Source organism: Megalobrama amblycephala, linkage group LG13, assembly GCF_018812025.1.
Source record: "Megalobrama amblycephala isolate DHTTF-2021 linkage group LG13, ASM1881202v1, whole genome shotgun sequence".
Taxonomy (NCBI): Eukaryota; Metazoa; Chordata; class Actinopteri; order Cypriniformes; family Xenocyprididae; genus Megalobrama; species Megalobrama amblycephala.
In genome coordinates this window covers 5,566,693-5,588,812 of record NC_063056.1, presented here as the reverse complement: position 1 = coordinate 5,588,812, position 22,120 = coordinate 5,566,693, and the positions used below count along the sequence as shown (strand labels likewise).

The window sequence follows — 22,120 nt, the reverse complement described above, 5'->3', positions numbered from 1 at the left end:
CATGACTATATATTTATTATGTCAACCAAGAAGATAATTGGTGTCCTTTTAAAGGGTTAGTTCACCCAAAAATGAAAATAATGTCATTAATTACTCACCCTCATGTCGTTCTACACCTGTAAGACCTTCATTAATCTTCAGAACACAAATTAATATATTTTTGATGAAATCCGATGGCTCAGTGAGGCCTCCATTGACCGTTCGCAAAGTCCCGCCTCCTTTAGTTACCGTTGCTATGTCCGACAAGCCATGCCGTTCTCACGCCACAAATCATGTTCTCACAGTGAAAATTACATCGTGGAAATTTTGTAATTTTTAAAGAAATTTAAACAATAAATACCGTTTTTGGCTATTTAATGTGTTCGTGACAGATCGCTGTAGTGCCTCAAGTCGCTCATGAACCGATTATCTCTTCTAAGTTAATTTATATCATCAAATAAACATGAATGAACCACATTTTAACCACAGAAAGACACCAGCACACACCATTTTTCAAATTCAAGTCCACCAACATTAATCTACTAACTCTCCTGACTGCTTTGTCGGACAAAATGGCAGATTCTGCGTTATGATTGGTTAGATCGCCTGTCAATCAAACTCCCAGCGAAGGGTCAATTGACAGCAAAGCCATTCAAACTCTCAAGATCCATAAAGCTACTAAAACATATTTGAAACAGTTCATGTGAATACAGTGGTTCTATCTTAATATTATAAAGCGACAATAATACTTTTTGTGCACCAAAAAAACAAAATAAAAACTTTTCAACAATATCTATATGGTTAGATATTTCAAAACACTGCTTCAGAGCTTTACAAATCGAATCAGTGAATCAGAGCGCCAAAGTCATGTGATTTCAACAGTTTAGCCGTTTGATAGGAGATCCGAATCACTGATTCGAAACAAAAGATTCATAAAGCTCAGAAGCTTCATGAAGCAGTGTTTTGAAATCTGCCCATATAGATGTTGAAAAGTCATTATTTTGGGGGGGTTTTGGCACATAAAAAGTATTCTTGTCACTTTATAATATTAATATTGAACCACTGAACTCTGTTTCAAATATGTTTTAGTAGCTTTATGGACCTTGAGAGTTTGAATGGCTTTGCTCTCAATAGAGGCCTCACTGAGCCATCGGATTTCATCAACAATATCTTAATTTGTGTTCAGAATATGAACAAAGGTCTTACGGGTGTAGAACAACATGAGGGTGAGTAATTAATGACATTATTTTCATTTTTGGAGAAGGAAATCTTTCTCTTTCAAATGTTTTAATTCTTTCTTGTATTAAGCTGTGGGACACCACTGATTTCCATAGTATGTAATAAATAAATAAATAAATGGTTCCCCACAAGTCTTTGGTTACAAACATTCTTCAGAATATCTTCTTCTGTGTTCAGCAGAACAAAATTATTTACACAGGTTTGGAACAACGTGAGGGTGAGTAAATGATGACAGAATTTTCCTTTTTGGGTGAACTATCCCTTTAAATATATTGTCCGTTATGACACCTTGTTTACAGTGTTTATTTGTTTTGTCAAAACAATATTTAGCTATTTAAATTAACGTACTCGTGTGTTTACATTGTTTTATTCCAAGAATCTATTTTATTTACTTGTACATTCCCCTAAAAGAATGTACCACTCGGAAAACTTTGGTACCGTGTCGTGTGTGGTCCCTGACGCCCCCTGTACGCGTATAATGGTACGGTCCGGTGAATAGCGCTCAGTGTGGATTCAGGGAGCGGCGGAGGAGAGTCAGTTACAGCGGGAAGAGCAGTGGGACAGACATGTCGAGCCCCGAACATTGCCCAAGAAACACGGCAAAAACCAGGTTTATAGGTTTGTGGATCTACTGTGTCTTTTTAACATATCAAGACCTTTAATAACAACTCGGTATTGTTTTGTACAGGATTCGCTCGTAGGATTGGGCAGTAACGTTACTTTTGGTGAAACTCATGAAAAGAAACATTTGGAACTTGGTAAAGAAGAGACGATATAAACGTGCGGTTTTGATGCACAATAAATAAACGCTTTGCTTTCTACTTCAGCTGAGGAGTTAAGGAGCTCATCTTGAACGAAAGAACAAAGAAAGATGTGAGACTTTACGTGAAACGGTCGTTTGAGAAGCGCGAGCGCGTTCCTTTCATCTCTGTGGAGAGAATTACTTTCCCGCCGTTTGATTTATAGCGCTTCAAAATGTCCGATGTTGGATTATTGCGTTTGCTTCAACTTCAGAGAAAACAAAGAACATGTGTAACCTGACTCTGTGTTTTTTACTCGTCCTGACGTGTTCCAGCTCCTCTTTATCGCTATGTCCTGCCAATTGCTCGTGCGAAAGCACAGTTGTGAACTGTGTTAGCCAAAACTTGAGCTCCATCCCACAGCCCCTTCCAGAAAACGTCACCACACTTAACCTCAGTGGAAACAATATATGGAATCTGAACAATGAATCTTTTCCTAGGACTTTGGAACATTTAACACACCTTTATGTGTCTGGAAGCCAAGTGGAGCAATTGGACTCCATGGTGTTTAAAAACTTGCCAAATCTGCGTTTACTTGACCTCAGCAACAACAGGATTTCAGAGTTTAACGTCGAGGCTTTACCTCAAGACAGCAAGATTGAGGTTCTAAACCTCAGTAACTCCTTATACAATCACTCCTACATTGGTGTGTTTGCAGATCTTTTCAGACGCAGCCTACCTAAGGTTTCCCATCTTGATTTGTCCAATAATGACCTAATGTTCCTTCCAGAGGGCATATTCACAGATTTGTCAAACTTAACTGTTTTGGATATGAGGAACAACACCCTTGTTTCATTCAGCAATGGAACGTTTTGGAATCGGGCACTTAAAGAGTTGGACTTAAGAGACAATGCGTTGAAAGTCTTGCCAAACATGACCCTGGTGGAGCTCAGTTTGATCCCTGATTTGCACATCAGTCTCGCAGGAAACCCCTGGCGCTGTAATTGCGACATTGAGGACATGTTGATTTGGTTGGAGAAACATGACTTTGTGGTGGACAGATTAAACCTGACCTGTTCTGACCCAACAGAACTGAAAAATGTCCCACTTTTACACCTAAAACAATCACAGCTCCAGTGCTGGAGCAACACTGAAGATATGGAGCGGGCTCTGGAGCCCTCATATGTGTTTTTGGGGATGGTTCTTGCCCTCATTGGGGTCATTTTCCTTCTGGTCCTTTACCTTAACAGGAAAGGGATCAAGAAGTGGATGTACAATATCCGTGACGCGTGCAGAGATCATATGGAGGGATACCATTACAGATACGAGATCAACTCAGACCCACGGCTAGCCAGCCTCAGCCTCAACTCCGATGTGTGACGAGACGCGTTTGGAAACCTGGCTTGCACAACTGGCACGCAATGATCTGACTCTAGCTTTGCATGAATACATATAACTGTAGAGGTTTGCTGTGACATGCATTCTTTTCTGTCAGATAGGACAGTAACTGGATTCTGCCAGGATCAACCCTGTTATGCTCGCCTTCAGCTCATTCATATATGCTGGTGTGTTGCTATAATGTTGTCCAGTGATGCATGAATCAAAAACATCAAGTACGTACATTTTAGAATTCATTTTCCCGTTTTTTTTTTTATACAATGGATGGGATTGTGGATGGGTTTGTCTTTTCTGATGAAATCCGAAATTCTGATTACAAAGTAACCGTTTCTCTTGCAAAATGCCTGAACAAACTGATTGTTTAATGTTATTTTTATAGCTTATTTCGTTTCTTCTGCAAAAATACTGCCATGCATGTATCTTAAGTATTTTTCATTGATGTCAAATTATGGCAATATCCACTTTTTTATGATGAGATATTTGGTTTTATATTTACATTTATTGACTGGACATAGATCAACTCTTTTCTCTGGATGCCCTGTTGAATTAAAGGTCTTGCACTGATCTTTTATCTATCTGACTTTATTACCACTACAATACTGATTGTAGGTCTATCACATATACCCTGGAAGACTGTGTTAAAGTACTTTCAAAACGTTTTATCATCCTTAAGGCTGTGAGGATAGACCACGGTAAAACAGGACCTTACACCTACTCAAGGTGCTGAAGCTGCAAAGATTTGAAACATCTGTTTGTGAGACGCCTGCCTATTCTTGCATAATATTAAAATGACAAACATCAGAGACATTCATGCAACAGTAAACATGCCTGTTCATTTCCAGAAACAGAACTAATAGCCAGCATTTATTAGCTTGTTATTTGTGATGTTTATACTTGTAAAGCACTGCACATGAGTTAGCATGAAATTAAAATGGATGACTTAATGCACATACCCTGGTCCTGTTGGGCATGTTATTCTGAGGAGGAAAAGTAATTTTTGTCTTCATTTTTATCAGTGTAATCAATTTACCATCTCTGAAACTACTTTTTATTCAGCCGACATCACAAAACTACGAAGCCCTGTAAAACAAAAATATGAGATGAAAGGAAAAATTATATTTCAATGCTTTTGTGTTCACTCGCAAAAGCACTGAAATAGTTCTTCCCACAAAAGTTTCTTGGGAAAACACTTTGCTAGCGAATACAAAGTTTCTCAGAACACAAAAGATTTGCAAAAGAACACAAAAGCATTGAAATATAATTTTTCCACCCATCTCATTTCATCATCACCATGTCCTGCCCTCTGTACAAATTCCCCTCAGCCTCATTCCAATCGTTTACACAACACTCACTTGTCATTATTCAATGACTTTCTGATGGGGAAAAAATCGTATTGAAAAATGTTGCATTTGCTAATATGTTGACTACAGAACTAAAACAACACTGACTTGAGACACAAGCTGTGCTCTCATACACTGTGTGCAGAATTATTAGGCAAGTTGATTTTCTGATCATATTTTTTTTCCAAGCACATTTTACCAATTCCAATCCACATCAGTCTTAATAACTACTATTAATATTGTTTTTAATCACTTATAAGTGATAATTGTTCATGAAGGCTGAAAATGAAAAATGCCTTATATTCAGGTGTGTAGAATTATTAGGCAGGTTTTCTTTTGCAGGCAAAATGCGCCAAAAAAGAGATTTAACTCAGACTGAAAAGTCAAAAATTATTAAATACTCATGAGAAGGACGCAATACTAATGCAATACTAGAAATTGCAAAGTTAAAGCATGACCAAGGGACAGCAAAATGTTCATTGGGTCAGCGGGGTCATACAAAAACAGGTGGAAAAGAAAAGACACATGTTAACTGCAAAATAATTAAGAATTAAGGTGAAGAATTAAGTGTGAAACCATCAGGAACCCTTTAGTCTCCAGCGCCACCATTTTCCAGAACTGCAACCTACCTGGAGTCTCCAGAAGTGTGAGGTGTCAGGATCTCAGAGACTTACATTAGGTAAAGAATCCTAAAAAATGACTCGCTCTTAATAAGAATCACAAGCTGAAGTGTTATAAAATACATGAAGACAGGGTTTTTATAGGCCTTATAGACAGACAGCTTGAGAGTGACTCCTGAAGGACCAGCACCACATCCTCTTGTACCACTGTTTGAAGAATTTATCTTCCAAAATATGATCAGAAAATCAACTTGCCTAATAATTCTGCACACTGTGTAAGTTGGAATCATTGGCTTTTCTTTCCATAGCACTCAGGCAGTGGTTGGTTATTAAATGATAAAAAAAATATGCTAAAGTATATGACATTAATTTTTGAAGTACAAAATACGGTCCCACTTTATATTAAGTGGCCTTAACTACTATGTACTTACATCAAAAAATAAGTACAATGTACTTATTGGGTTCATAATGTATTCCAAAACACATTTGCAGCTATTTAGGTGGGGTACGGTTAAGGTTAGGGACAAGTTTGGTGGTATGGGTAGGTTTAAGGGTAGGGGTAAGGGTTAAGGGATGGGTCAACAGTGTAATTATAAATGTAATTACAGAAATTAATTACAGATGTAATTACATGCAGGTGTTTTTAAAATATAAGTACAATGTAAAAACATGTATGTACACAATAAGTGCATTGTATCAAATGATTAATTTAAATGTAAGTACATAGTAGTTAAGGCCACTTAATATAAAGTGGGTCCCAAAATACAACTGAAACTTATGTAAACAGAACTGCATAATGTTAAAGATGGTTTGATTTCAGGTGATAACACTGGAAGCAAAACCTAAACTGAGTGCTTTAAGCTACTTGTGGCCCACCCAAACAACAGCACAAATACATTTCATTTCCATTCAGCCTTGACATCATTTTACCCAAACAATTCTCTGCTCTCTTATCTTTGAATGATGAGGAAAATGTAATTGTGATGTAGCTTGCCACAAAAATGCTTTTGTTTAATAACATAAAATATTTAATGAGTCCTTGTTTTGTCTGTAGTTTTATAGTGATTTGCATGTGAACTGTATTCCTGGTTTGGATGTCATGACAAGAACAAATTTCCATTTGATCTATTCAGGCAAATATCTTCCAGAGTAAGGTAAAGTTAATCTGTTTCAATTCCACCTGAAAGTTTATTGCCACCAAACCAAAACAAACCGCACCATGTGCTTGTGTTGTGTTGGCCAAGCTGCCACACGTGTACTTACAACCCGATTTCCAGAAAAGATGGGGCTTTGTAAAATGCAGTAAAATGCAATAAAATCCACAATCTGTGATTTATTAATTCTCTTGAACCTTTTTTTAAACTGACAAAAGTACAAAGAAAAGTTTTCACTGACCAACTTCAAGCGTTAGTTCACCCTAAAATGAAAATTCTGTCATTAATTACTCACCCTCATGTCGTTCCACAACCGTAAGACTTTCATTCATCTTCTGAACACAAATTAAGATATTTTTGATGAAATCCAAGAGGAATTCACTTTCAAGGTCCAGAAAGGTACTAAAGACATTGTTAAGAGAGTCAACATGACTGCAGTGGTTCAACCTTAATGTTAGGAAGCGACGAGAATACTTTTTGTGCACAAAAATAAAACAAATAACTTTATTCAACAATATTTTCTCTTCTGTGTCATTCTCATACGTTGTTTACGTCCAGCACTTCCAGGTTCTACGTCAGAACACCGACTCATTATTGGCCGGCTCCTGCACCAGCATCACACATATGCATTGTGCTGCTCATGTGAACACAGCGTCGGCCAATACTGAGCCAGCGTTCGGACTTAAACACGGAAGCCTTCACTGTGCTTACTGCGGCAACTGTGGAACAGACTGACAGGGAAGAGAAGAGATTGTTGTTTTGTTTTTGCAAACAAAAAAATATTCTCGTCGCTTCATAAAATTAAGGTTGAACCACTGCAGTCACATTGACTTTTTAATAATGACTTTAGTACCTGGGTGAACTAACCCTTTAATTGTGTTTTGTAAATTCAAACAAATTTTGATGGCTGCAACACCCCAAAAAGTTGGGACAGAGGCAAAATAAAAGTGAAAAGATTATAGAATATCCCAGGTGAATTGGTAGTAGGTGAGAGATGGCCCACCACTTTTTTTTTTTTTTTTTTTTTTGCAAATTTCATGAGAAAATTGTCAAATTCAATTCACATTTATTTGTATAGCGCTTTTCACGATACATATAATTTAAAAGCAGCTTTACAGAGAACGCATGTCAACATCACAATTTAAAAATGCAGTTAGCAAATAATGTAATAATTTAGGCAATTAATTTACAATCACTGTTAGCAGTTTAACTGAAGGTAGAAGCAATGAGCTCCTGGAAAATTAATTACATTAACAATAATTAGGATATAGAAATTGGGCAATGTGCATGTTGATCCAGATGATTGCGTCTTCTGAAGTACTCGCAGGAGTTGGCGCCGTCTCTTCATAGGTGTTGGTCATCTGAGGTTTTCTTAAGAGGCTGGATCCAAACTGAAGCTGGGTGTCCTGAGGTAAAACAGAAAAGCAAATGGAGAATAATTAGCGTAGCTGCTGTTCATAACATTAAGCAAAGATAGTCATGTGCAATTCATCTGGTATGAGATGCATTATGTGAATGCTTGGCTAAAGAGATGCGTCTTTAATCTAGATTTAAACTGGGTGAGCGAGTCTGAGCCCCGAACATTATCAGGAAGGCTATTCCAGAGTTTCGGAGCCAAATGTGAAAACGCTCTCCCTCCTTTAGTGGACTTAGATATCCTAGGTACAACCAGAAGTCCAGAGTTTTGTGATCTTAAAGAGCGTGAAGGATTGTAGGGCGATAGCAGATCAGTTAAGTACACAGGAGCTAAACCATTTAGAGCCAAACTATTAAAGCCACAGGAGCACTTTGGAAAACTTTTCACTTAAAATCAAGAAACTCCAATCTCTGTTACGCAAGGAGAAAGCCATACGTCTGTTCAATGTAGTGATGCTGCCGTCAAGTTCTCATCTCAGATGGCCTCAAAGACAGTGGAAATGTGTGCTGTGGTCAGATGAGTCCATGGTTCAGCTTGTTTTTGGAAAAAATGGACATCGAGTTCTCAGTCCCAAAGATGAAAGGGACCATCCAGACTTTCATCAGCGACAGGTGCAAAAGCAAACATCTGTCATGTTATGGGGGTGCATCATTGCAAACGGCATATGTGTGAAGGTACCATTGATGTGGAGGTGTATATTGGGATTGTACAGAGACATAAACTGCCATGAAGATGACATCTTTTCTGGGAAGCAAGTGACAGGACTCATTCTGCACATGCTACAACAGAGTGGGTTCTTAGACACTACACCGTAGAGTGGATATTCTTGACTGCCTACCTGCAGTCCATATATGTTTCATTGAAAATGTATGGCCCATCATGAAAAGTAGAATCAGACAACGACGACCACAGACTGTTGAGAAGACTGTCTTATATCAGGCGAGATTGGGTAAAAATTCCACATGCAAAAGTGTAACAATTAGTATCTTCAATTCCCAAATGATTAAAAAGTGTAATTTAAAAGGAAAGGTGATGTGACACAGTGGTAAACATGCCTCTGTCCCAACTTTTTTGGAGTGTGTTGCAGCCATCAAAATCAAAATTTGTTTATATTTGCAAAATACAATTAAGTGAAAACATTGGAAATATTTTCTTTGTGCATTTGTCAGTTAAATAAAGGTTCAAAAGATTTAACAAATCACAGATTCTTGATTTGATTGCATTTTACGAAATGTCCCAACTTTTTTGGAAATGGGGTTGTACATAGTATGTTCGTGGTCTATTGTTTTCGTTGCATCATAACCTCTTTGAAATTAAAGGATTAGTTCACTTCAGAATTAAAATTTCCTGATAATTTGCTCACCCCCATATCATCCAAGATGTTCATGTCTTTCTTTCTTCAGTCGAAAAGAAATGAAGGTTTTTTGAGGAAAACATTCCAGTTGAATTCACTGGGGTTCAACGGGTTGAAGGTCCAAATGTCAGTTTCAGTGCAGCTTCAAAGAGCTCTACACAATCCCAGACGAGGAATAAGAGTCTTACCTAGTGAAGTATTTGGTCATTTTCTAAAAAAATAAAAATGTATATACTTTTTTAACTACAAATGCTTGTCTTGCACTGCTCTGCGATGTGCATTAGGTAATCATGTTGGAAAGGTCACGCGTGACGTAGGCGGAAGTATCACGGTAAAAACAAAGTCTCATTTTCTTCTCCAACTTCAAAATCATCCACATCATTGTTTTGCCTTTATTTGTAAAGGCCGTCTTTGCACGTTCGCTTTGTAGACACTGGATTGGTACTAAGGCCTACGTCACATGGGACCTTTCCACTGTGATTACGTAATGCGTGGCACATCGCAGAGCAGTGCAAGGCGAGTGTGGTTTGTGGTTAAAAAGTATATGATTTTTTTTTTTTGACCGATCGTTTCACTAGATAAGACCCTTATTCCTCGGGGTCGTGTAGAGCCCTTTGAAGCTGCAGTTTGGACCTTCAACCCATTGTACCCCAGTGAAGTCCACTATATGGAGAAAAATCCTGGAATGTTTTCCTCAAAAACCTTCATTTCTTTTCAACTGAAGAAAGAAAGACATAAACATGTTGGATGACATGGGGGTGAGTAAATTATCAGGAAATTTTAATACTGAAGTGAACTAATCCTTTAAGCATATGTTTTTTACTTTGAAAGTTTGATTTTTGCATTATTCCATGTTCTCCTAATTTTTTGCATGGTAAGCATTAATAACACCAACTTTCCAACTGTTTGATGGATTGTTGACATCGTTTGTCTGCAGAGCTGAGCAAGAACTTGATGGCTGTATCAAATGTGGCTCTTTGTGTTCAGTTTAATCTGGCAGCCGATGACACTCCAAGGAATCGCCTCACCTTCCCTGGAGGAGAGGGCTCGGTCGCCCCTCTCCAGGGAAGGAACAGGTGCATGCTATCTCACGTTTCCACGGTGACAATCTCGACCTCATGCACTTGCTGTGCGGCGGGTGACTCTCGGCAGACTTTTATTAACGAGTTTGAGCTACGTAGCTGAGACATGCTTAGTAGGGCAGGCGTAATTTGATGGAACTATAAAAGCTGGTTATGAGAGAACCTTTAAAGGAGGGGTGGTGCTTTCACTTTGCCATTGCAGCTTCTTAATAACCCCCTTGTGCATAACAAACCTGGACTCCAAATAGATGAAAGCAGCACTGAATATTTCAGCCTTTTTCCCTAACTTTGAGAAACAAAAAGCAACGTCAAAAGACAAAGCAGAAGTCTTGTAAAAATCTGCTTCTCTTCCCATCACTTCCAGCTGCTTTTTTCCTCACTGTGTTGTCACCTGTTTTCCAATTGATGGGTTTACACTCCATTTAGTTTGAATGTACAACCAGAAATACATAGCCTGCAGTAGGTGATTCACATTCACTTTTATTATTTAATTCTAGGGCTTGTCTAGGCTTGCATAGCGGGGAAGTTTCATAGAGTATGGTCCATATCGCAGCTTATTCACGCCCACAGGAAGAGGACATCATCTGACTGATATGTAAAGGTACCAACCACAGTCTATTTTGTTTTTATGTCCTGTTTAGGGGTGAGTATATCTGAAATTATATCACAATCATAGAAATACTTTCATGTCATTGCTAACAAATGATTGTACAGAAACAGTAGATTGTGTAGACTTTGCCATCACAATTTTTGTCCATCGAAAATAATAGATACTGATGATTCAACAGATATAACTCAGGCCATCACAGGTTACTGTACCAAGTTAATGATATGAAGGAGACTAGTCCAAAACAGCCAAATGCATCAAGTAGGAGAAGAACTGATCAGCTAGTCTGCAAAACCCCAAACTAGTTCATTAAAAATGAAGAGTGTAATTTCCAGTGCCATCACTAAACAGAATTGCATAAATAACTCTTTGCAAATTTCAGATCTAGTTTTGCTGTTATTGTGTTACTTGCTTTTACCGATTAATATACTGATTGACTTTAGGACACTGCAAATTAAATTTAAACTTAATTCCATTACCCATATAATACCTGGGTCATAGCTAATGTACTCGAAACTATATATATATATATATATATATATATATATATATATATATATATATATATATATATATATATATATATATAGACTAGTTTACTGCTTAATATCTGCTAACACTTTATTTTGATGCTCCACGACAGACATTCTACTGACTATAAGTAGCTTTGCTAGTATGTCAACTTATTCTACTAACCTAAACCCTAACCTAACAGTATACTAATACTCTAATGAGAGTTAGGAGATAAGAAGTTGCAAAGTTATATTCAGTGTTGGGGAAATTACTTTTAAAAGAAATGCTTTACAATATTGCCTTACTTTTTATAGAAAGTAATCCATTAAGTTACTTTTGCTTTACTTTTTCTCATCTGGGCTGGGCTTGCTTGTTTGCAAGTTCTATTTTTGGTAAATGTAAATGCCCTTTCACATCAAAAGTGAAATTAATAAGCCTCAGGCTGAAGGAAATGCAAATTCACGCCTGTACAATAGAGGATGCAGCTCAAACAAAACTGTCAGCTGTGCTGCCATTTTGGATCGCAGAAGAATAGGATGAAAGTTCAACACTCCTCTGCACTTACTCCCAATTTCTCTCAACATGGGGACAGGAGAGCTGTCAGTCAATAAATGGGAAAACAAAGTAATTTGCGTTACTTATTTGAAAAAGTAATTCAGATATTTTGTTGTAAATGTAAAAGTAAAGCTACTTGAAAAAGTAATCTGATTATATAACTCGTGTTCTTTGTAATGTGTTACTCCCAAAACTTATTTACTTAAAACTTAATTATTTTACTACTTATGATTACTACTTAGAACTTATAATTGTTAAAATGTCTAAAGTGGACTATCGAAATAGTGATCACCCTGTAAGCTGCTTTGAAAATATATTGTAAAAAAGCTATAAAAATAAAACTGATTTGACATATCTCAAATGCATATAGTGGCACATACAGTGCCCTCCATAAGTATTGGGATAGTAAAGACAAAATTGCTCTGTTAGCTGTGGTGTCAAGACATCTATAAATATGATTAAAATATTAATATTAGGCAGAAGTACAGAATGTCACAATTTATTATTGCCATTATTATTGTTTCAACACAAAATGTTTTACCAACTAAGTACAGCACTTTTAGAGTTTCATCCCTCTGCCTAATGTGAGCATAAGTATTGGGACGGTTTAACTTAAAGCAAATATAAAAGTGTAAAAAGCTAATATTTAGTTGTAAATCCATTGAAAGCAATCACAGGAGTGAGTCTGTGACATCATCAGACTCTTGGTTTCACACTTTGAAATGCTTTTCCAGGCCTTTAATGCAGCCATTTTCAACGGTTTCTTGTTTTGGGGAGTTTTTGCCTTTAGTCTCCTCTTCAGCTGGTGAAATGCTTGTTCAATAGGATTTAAATCTAGAGATTGACTTGGAATGTCTAGTTTGGAATGTCCTGAAAAAGACAGATCTGGCAAGCTTCAGCAACCGACAACGACCAGGGTAGCGTTTCCCAAAAGCATCGTAAGCCTAAGTTGATTGTAGCTTCATTGCCACCAATGGAGCTACGATCAACTTAGGCTTACGGTACTTTTGGGAAACATTGCCTAGGTCAGCTGAGAAAATCAACACCAGCTGATGATAGACAAATGACAAGGGCTGTGAAAAAAAAAAAAAAAAAAAAACTCTAAAATCAGTGTCAGTAAAGTCACTAGCACAATCAGTCACAATCTTCACCAACAGAATTACAGAGGATATACAGCAAGATCAAACATTTGATCAGTACCAAAAACAGGAAAGCCAATTTGAATTTGGAAAAACACACAGAGAGAGAAGCCAGTAGAATTTTAGAACAGAGTTTTATGGACAGATGAGACAAAGATTAACCTTTATTAAAGTGGGAAAGCAAAAATATGGAGCATGTAAGCTCATCTGGAAAGCATGGATGGAGGTAGTGTCATGTCATGGGCATGCATGTCTGCCTTGGGAACAGGCTCAATCATCTTTATTGATGACATATTCAATGATGGCAGCATAAGAATGAATTCAGAAGTGTACAAAAGAATCTTGCCTACCAGTGTTCAAGAAAATGCCACCAGACTCACCGGGAAGTGCTTCATATGGCAAAAGGCAATGACCCAAAACTGTAGTACTGCCAACTCAATCAAGATTATCATGGTAAAGAAATTTTGGGTCTTATATTGACCAAGTCAATCTCTAGATTTAAATCCTATTGAACAAGCATTTCACCAGCTGAAGAGGAGACTAAAGGCAGAAACTCCTCAAAACAAGCAACCGTTGAAAGTAGTTGGTAGACATATTGTGTTGAAACAGCCAATAATAAAATGTGACATTCTGTACTTCTGCCTCATATTAATCTTTTAATCTTATTTATAGATGTCTTGACACCACAGCTAACAGAGCAATTTTGTCATTACTGTCCTAATACTTACGGAGGGCACTGTATACTAAAATACTCATAGAGCATCCCTAGCCCTAATTCTAGATCCCATGCCTTTAATTAAGACATTAGGGGAATATCTCCTCCTGCTTAATATGGAGTTATAATGCATTTTACAGTGCCAGTTCATCCCTCCCTGCTGAGTTTTAATAAATGACCATAACAATAAATGAAGACAAATATGAGTCGACAGTCATGCCAATCTATTGGGGCCAGTTTCCTGGGCTCCACAGGGATAACACAAGAACCAGATGAGACATTTGCCTGAAGAAAGGAAAAAATGGCCTCTCAACCTTTTAAATAATATCCTGCATTTTCCAAGAAAGGTCACAGCCATTCATGTGAACAGAGGAGAACTGAAATTCCAATTTGAATGAGTTTGGGTGATAATGATTGGAAGTCGTATGTAATTTTTCTGTCAAAGTTAGAGGTATGTCGATACCATTTCCAGTCTTTTATACCTGCAAAAATAAATTCAGAGGACCTATTACCACAACTTAAGTAAATGCTTGCCTGCAAGTTAAAAATAAGGAGGATAAGGATAGTAAATGCTGAAATTATTTTGTGTTTAATGCTGTTATGTATGACATTTTATAAAAGTTTCTGTTAAGTTTTTGTGGTAACCATTATGCTGAAGAATGGAGCTTGTGGTTAATTTGTTGGTGGATAAATGTAAAGTCAAGTCACCTTTATTTTTATAGCACTTTACAATATAGATTGTTTCAAAGCAGCTTTGCAGGGATAAAAAGGAAAGTAATGATTCATTGATGCAAACATAGTTCAGTTTGTTGGTAAAGCAGCTCTAAAAAAAAAAAAATGTCATATTTCAGCTGAAGTCAGTTCAGAGTTGATTCAGTTCTGTAATAAAAATCATCAATTATTAAATTAGTTCAATTCGGCTCTAAAACAGCTCTGCAGAAAACAGCAAAGTCATCAGCTCAGTTCAGTTCTCATCAAATAATGTCAGTGCAGTCAGATCAATAATATTGTTGAATATTAAGTGTCCCCAAATAAGCAAGCCAGTGCTGACAGTGGCAAAGAACATGAAAGTATACATTACACTGACCATATGAACAATGACTGTGCTAATGCAGTTATATCTTACATGTTCATTAAATTTACATGTTAAATAAGTTAGATTTAGCATGCATTATGATAGCTGTGCATTTGAACTGTTGTATCAAACTTAGAAACTTGTATCAAAGAGTTAGGGGAACTTACTCATTTGTAGCATAAACACTAATTTTTAAGTTAATTAAAAATTAGTGTTGCCAAAAAATTAAGTTGTTCCAACTAATTTCATAATTGAGTGGTACCCCTTGAATTTCAGTTCAAATGTGATATACCGCGAAACTGCCAGAATCTTAAAAATACAGATTTTTGGTCATACCGCCCAGCAATATATTGTCATATCATTTATAATTCAAATTCATTTTGTTTTATTGACCACAATAATATTTTTGATAATTGTTGAGAGGGGAACCTTTGATAAATTTCTGGGCAGGGGCTCGAGCCCCCAAAAAACCCCCCTCTGTACGTGCCTGAAGAAAATATCCCTGACGCTATTATACTACCACCTCCGGCCAGATCCATCGAAACAAGGCAAGATATTGACGTTTACACATTCTGCCCCTACCGTCTAATATAGAAATGTTCAGACCAGCCAACTTTTTCCAATCGTCTGTTGTCCAATTTTGGTGCTCAGTTTGCTGTAGAGAGCTAGCAGGAGTGGACCTGGATTTGTCTTCTGGTGCTGTAACTCATCTGCTTCAAGGTTCATCATGTGTGTTCAGCTTCTTCTGCAGACCTTGGTTATAACAAGTGGTTATGAGTTACTGTTTCCTTTCTGCCGGCTCAAACCAGTCTGGCCATTCTCCTCTGACCTCTGGCATCAACAAGGCATTTTCTCAAATTCTTTACTGGCTGGTGTAGAATAACAAGATCTGACAGATACAGTGGTATGCGAAAGTTTGGGAACCCCTTGCAGAATCGGTGAAAACGTCAATAATTTTAACAAAATAAGAGAGATCATGCAAAATGCATGTTATTTTTTTATTTAGTACTGTCCTGAGTAAGATATTTTACATAAAAGATGTTTACATATAGTCCACAAGACAAAAAAAATAGCTGAATTTTGAACCATTGATTCTTAATACTGTATGTGGTTACCTGGATGATCTTTTGTGATGGTTGTTCATGAGTCCTCCTTCCGAAGGGCAGTACTAAATGAAAAAGAAAAAAGATATTTCTACAAAATAAGAAAAATTTGGACATCTTCATCCTGTTCAAAAGTTTTCACCCCCCATCTCTTAATGCATTGTGTTTCCTTCTGGAGCATCAGTGAATGTTTGAACCATTTTTAATAGTTGTGTTTGAGTCCCTCAGTTGTCCTCAGTGTGAAAAGATGGATCTCAAAATCATTCAGTCACTGCTGGAAAGGGTTCAAACATGCAAAAAATACTACTGAAGAATCTGGAGGATTTTTCTGAAGAACAGAGCTCAGTTTAACTGCTCAGAACAAACAAGAGACTCATGGACAACCATCACAAAACAAAAAAACAGTTGTGGATCATCAGGTAACCACACACAGTACTGAGAATCAATGGTTCACATACTTTTGAACGGGGTTATTTTAATAAATTCAGCAATTTGTTTTGTCATGTGGACAATATGTAAACATCTTTTATGAAAAATATCTTACTCAGGACAGTACTAAACAAAAAATAACATGAATTTTGTATGATCTCTCTTATTTTGTTAAAATTACTCACATTTTAACAGATTCTGCAAGGGGTTCCCAAACTTTCGCATACCACTGTATGAGGGGGCGAGACCAGTTAAAATTTAAAAAATGATTAATAGGGCCTTGAAATCGATCAGATATCTGATAGGTAACAGTATTTTGATATAGCAGCAGTATTTTGAACCAGCTGCAGTCAGTTCATCAATGATAAGGAGAGTCCTAAATACACAACATTACAATAGTCCATTCTGGATGACATAAATGCATGGTCGATCCTCTCCAGATCTGTAGCTGAGAGCATAGGTTTTATCTTGGCATTTACTTTAGGTGATAGAAACTAGTTTTCACCACAGAGTTAACTTGTTTTCCAAAGTTCAACTCAGAATCAAATAATACAACCAGATTTTTTGCATATGACCAGAGAGGGGCCCCAAGTAATTGGAGATAAAGGGCGAAGAGCTAAGAGGGCCAAAAACAACAACCTCAGTTTTGTTCTCATTTATGTGGAGAACATTCTTAGCCATCCAGCATTTTACATCTTCGAGACACTTAATACTGGAACAGGACTTATCAACTGGGACGTGCATTTGAGTGTCGTCGGCATAACAGTGCTATGCAATCTGATATTTCCTGAAAATAGACTCCAAAGATAACATATACAGGGAAAATAGAATAGGACTCAAAATAGACCCTTGAGAAAGCCTGCATGATACAAGAGCCGAAGTAGATGAGTGATTACCAATTCTAACTATTACAAACCAGAGAGATAGGAGGAAAACCAGCGGAGAAAAATGCCGCTAATACTAACCTCCTGCTATAAGAAAACCAAGAAGACTTAAAGGATCTGCTGCTAACATCTTGGTGCCAGATACCACAGCACACCTTCAGGGGTCTAGTGTGGAGTCTATGTCTCGACGGGCCAGGGCTGTTTTGTCAGCAAAAGGGGGACCAACACAATATAAGGAAGATGGTCATAATGTTATGCCTGATCGGTGTGTGTGTGTGTATATATATATATATATATCCAATATATACATACTGTATATATACTTATTTTACAAAAGGGTGCGATCAATCGCATACTTGTGAAACTGAACATCAGTATCTTGTTCAACATGTTTATTTTGTCATCATTTGCTTTATCTGGCAAAGTAAACTATCAGATTGAAGGATGATTCTCACAAAACTGTATTTTTTGTTAGCTTTTTTCAAGCCAAATGTAGATGCCTTTCCAAAAAAGGACACTTGGAGACTCCAAAAGGATATCAAATGACCAAATGATATAAGGGGACAAATAATTCATTAATTTCTGCACACCAAAGGGGGGGAAAAAAAACATTACAGAACAAAACTTTTCAGAATTCAGTGTACAGAAGGCCTATGTGTACTTCACGTTTTAGACATGTCAAGTTGCGATACTGACCACATACTGGACCACATGGAGATGCCAAAAAATACCTAAATCAACTGCCTTGACCTGACTGCATATACCTATACAGTACACAGTTCCATTCAGAATTACTAAACACAGCAACATACACATGTCAGATTAATATCCTGATTGTGTGTGGAAACAATGTACTGAAATGTGTCTGCATAAATACAATGTGCGATCAGTGCGTCAAGAACACATACACAGTTTGCGCATTAATAATAACAAACTCACGCGTGCTTACTGTACGACTCCTGTACGCCACCACAATCAGCTTTACCTTGATTACAATTCGCTTCCATCAAAAATTTACTAGCGAGAGACACTGATTTGCTTTATCCAGCTGCGAAATGTAGTTTGCGTATCATCTGTGCTTTAGTGGTGAACTGTCCTGCACTAATTTCAATTTGAGCCATTCGTGTCCTTTAGGCTTTGCTTTGCTAATTATAAAGGCCTGGTCAGTGACCGTAAGGATATATAAACTGCCTGACCACTCTCCAAACTTAGAAGAAGCAATTAGTCAGTGGAGACGGCAAGATCATGTAAATGTTTTGCTTAACACCCAGTTTCTGTCTCTGTCGTTTAGATTAAGTATTTGCTATTAGGAAAGATTAATTAATTTACTGTTTATTTGTATTTATTAGTCTTTATATTTTTATGCGATTTTGCATGTTGTTTGCATTTAGTTGTAATTAGAATATGATAAAGCCTTTTGCTATCTATAAATCTGCATTTAAGTGGCCAACTGTCCCGCATGCTATAGGTTTAGCTAATTATAAAGGCGTGGACAGCTGTATTCACTCAAGCTAAATACACAAGGCTGGAACTAATCAAGGTGAAAAACTACAAAACTACAACTATGGCACATGAGACAGGAAGTGAAACAAAAGTCCAAAGACAAACACGGATATCATGATACACACACATACACGTCTGGTTCGCTATCTTTGTGGGGACTCTCCATAGACGTAATGGTTTTTATACTGTACAAACTCTATATTCTATCCCCTTACAATAACCCTACACCTAAACCTACCCATCACTGTCAGCGTTTTTGCATCTTCAAAAAAACTAATTCTGTATGATTTAAGCTTGTTTCATCATGGGGACCTCAATATAGGTCCGTGCATTTAATTTAAGTCGATGCATTCAGGTCCCCACCGGGAAAAAAATAACAAGCACACACACATGCATGCTTTTAAAAAGCCATGAAAGTTCAATATACAGTATGAGGTATTTTTGAGTAAACTGGTTTGATTTGAGAATTATTTGGATTTGAACAAAGTAACCCTGAACCATTTAACCTATAAGCAGAGCTGTACCATTGGCACAAACCCAGACCAGCCCGTCACACAAGAGCCCTCAAACCACTGTCAAGTACAGTGCTGATAGCAACATACTGCTGCCACATTTCTGAGGTACGTCATGTCATGGTATTTAAGATTTCTATTTTTAATTTAACTCGATCACAAGATACTTACATGATAACCTTTAAAGCGTGGTAGTGCAGAGAATAAAGTTTCTTTGGGTGGTGCATTCATACACAAACACTGCCTGACAATAAGCATGTTTACACAAACAGTTACAGTCAAGTCTTTATCTCCCTAAGTAATCCATTTTGAAGGATTAAATACACATTGTGCATCACCTTTCTCTTTTTGAGCAAGCGCACAGCGCCAAGGCCAACTCTAGTTTGAATAACGTGTAGACGTGCTGGACGAAGCTCCATTATCTCTGTCTGTCCGACTTCACAAAAACCAGACTGATATGATTTCAGTTAGACTAAAATGTTTACAGCTTAGCGTTGGACTCAGAAGATTGGAAGAAATATAGTGCATGAGTCATATGGACTAATTAAAGATTATGGTCTTTTTTGGAGTTTGACAATAAATCAGCATCCACTTTCTTTCTATGAAGAAGAGCAGCTTGCTCATTCTGCCTAGAAAATAACATAATATGCTATTGGAACCACATGAGGGAGAGTAAATGTCAATTTTGGGAAAACTGTCCCTTTAATTAGTATTCTAGGCTACAGAATCAAATAAGAAGTGAAGGCACAGGATATCTTTACAGCCTGGGGTTGTCTTATCCAGTTTGACATGAATCATATTAAGCACAGCTTTGTTACTTGTGAATCTTCTCTGCCGTATACGTCTCTATTTGTGGACATGACTAGGTGTCCATGAGGAGGTAAATGACCTACTGTTTTTTTTAAACTTACTCCTCTGAGAAATCTAATCCTGTCCAGATAAGAATATCTGACTTATTTTTTCACAATCTCCTTATTTATTTTGACCTTGAATACAATAAGTGAATGCAATAACCTCACTGATTCTTGAGATAAGGGACAAAACATGTTTTAGAAGTTAGTTTTTACTATTTAATAATATATTATTATAAACTTTATGTATTTGTAGGCAAAGGTCTCAGCTAATGAACCATGTAAGGGAACAGGTTTTTCTGCAAATGTTTTTCTTTTCTAAAAATGTACATTTATACATATAAAAAAGCATGATATTTTAATTTGATTCATCCAACAACAGTGTAAAGTCTTCAATTGTGTAATAACAGTGTTCAATAAAGGAGCTAAGTGATAAAATATATTTGGGTAAAATATCAGTTGGTGGTACAAATATTGGTGGAATTCCATCTGATGCAAAAAAAAAAAAAAACATTAAATCAATATAGAGAGTCTGATCCTGGAAACTGTACAGAGCACCCACTTTATCATCATACAAGATCTTCACCTTGTAATTTTCTTTCTTGCTAACACTTTACAGTTCAATATGTTAAAGCCAGCATGAAACAGAAAATGTGATAGTCTTTTCTAGACGTACAGCTGAGCGAAATGGCTTCTCGGACAAGAAAAAATGTGGGTGGGACTTGATTTTGTCCATGGGGAATTATTGCTGCCAAGGGTACCTTTAGATATCTAGACACCCCTGGGCTACAGCATTAGAGTAGGCCCCCCTACTCCAAATAAAAATGTCACTATAGGCCATTGTAGTATATATATATTTCAATTTGTGCTTATGTATGAATAAATTCAAATGAAGCAACTTTAGAAACTTTTCTTCTTTGTTTTTCTAGCTAAAATGACCTTCCATAACGCCTCATCCAGACGGCACCATTTTAGTAGACTTACAGAGATCCTAATCCCGACTGAATTAGTACATGCAATGACAAATAAGGAAACAATTGAAGCTGAAATGTTGAGTTGTGCTGAGTCAGACTGCGGCAGCTGTGTTTTGTTGTGCTGGAGTAAGACAGCTGGGCTGTGAAGTATATGATAACCGATAGCGACTATGAGAACATTGCCATCAATCTGTCCACTTACTGCCTGTTGTCGCATCTGAAACAGAAAGCGGACTTAGTTGGAGAATTGGATGATATATTTCATATTAAGGCTCTGATGATTCAAAATCTGCCAACTGTTTACCTTGACTTAAGACATAAACTGACTGTTTACTTGAATACATATTTTTGTGTGTATTTGACTATTTAGCCATGCATCTGAGTTAAGCCAAAAGTGTATACTTTAGTCAGGGTAGTGCCATATTTAATTTTTGACAGGGATGAAAACAAGGCTGTCATGCTAATAGCACTCCTCATGTGAAGTGTACTCGACTCAATTTATTTCAAGAGCAAGTTGCTAAGCTAATGATGCAGTACTCTAATAAGCATAAAATACACATCAGCACACACAAATGTTGGGAAAATATGCTGTTTTAATTAGTTGCATTATGGGATTGCCTTCTGCATAAATTATATACATGTTGCTGCCTAATATCCATTGACACACACCCCTTAAAAAAAAGTATGCTTGTTACTATTTAACTTGTTACAATAATTTCTAGAAAAGTTTTACCTTCCTTTTTCATCAGTAAGAAATTCAAAGTTGTTGAAAATTTTAACCAGAATCTAATGTTTTCAGTGTTACTGTAGACTTTTCTTTCTTTGTTTTTTTGTTCAAGCTGCTTTTCCTTTGCGCAGAATAAAGAATGTTGGCAGGGGACAGGTCAAGGAGAAAAGAAAGTCTATTTCATGCCTCATTTTGCTACAGCATAAACGG

The 22,120-nt window shown here is 37.0% G+C and overlaps 1 protein-coding gene across 1 annotated transcript; it reads left to right on the top strand.

Annotated features, from left to right (window-relative positions):
- The first annotated feature begins 1,717 nt into the window (after positions 1–1,717).
- Positions 1,718–4,304, top strand: tpbgb (trophoblast glycoprotein b). The gene is given in 3 exon segments (XM_048153276.1): positions 1,718–1,836; positions 1,907–2,242; positions 2,245–4,304. Coding segments are annotated over 2 exon segments (1,143 nt in total). The 5' UTR covers positions 1,718–1,836; positions 1,907–2,193; the 3' UTR covers positions 3,339–4,304.
- Positions 4,305–22,120: the final 17,816 nt, after the last annotated feature.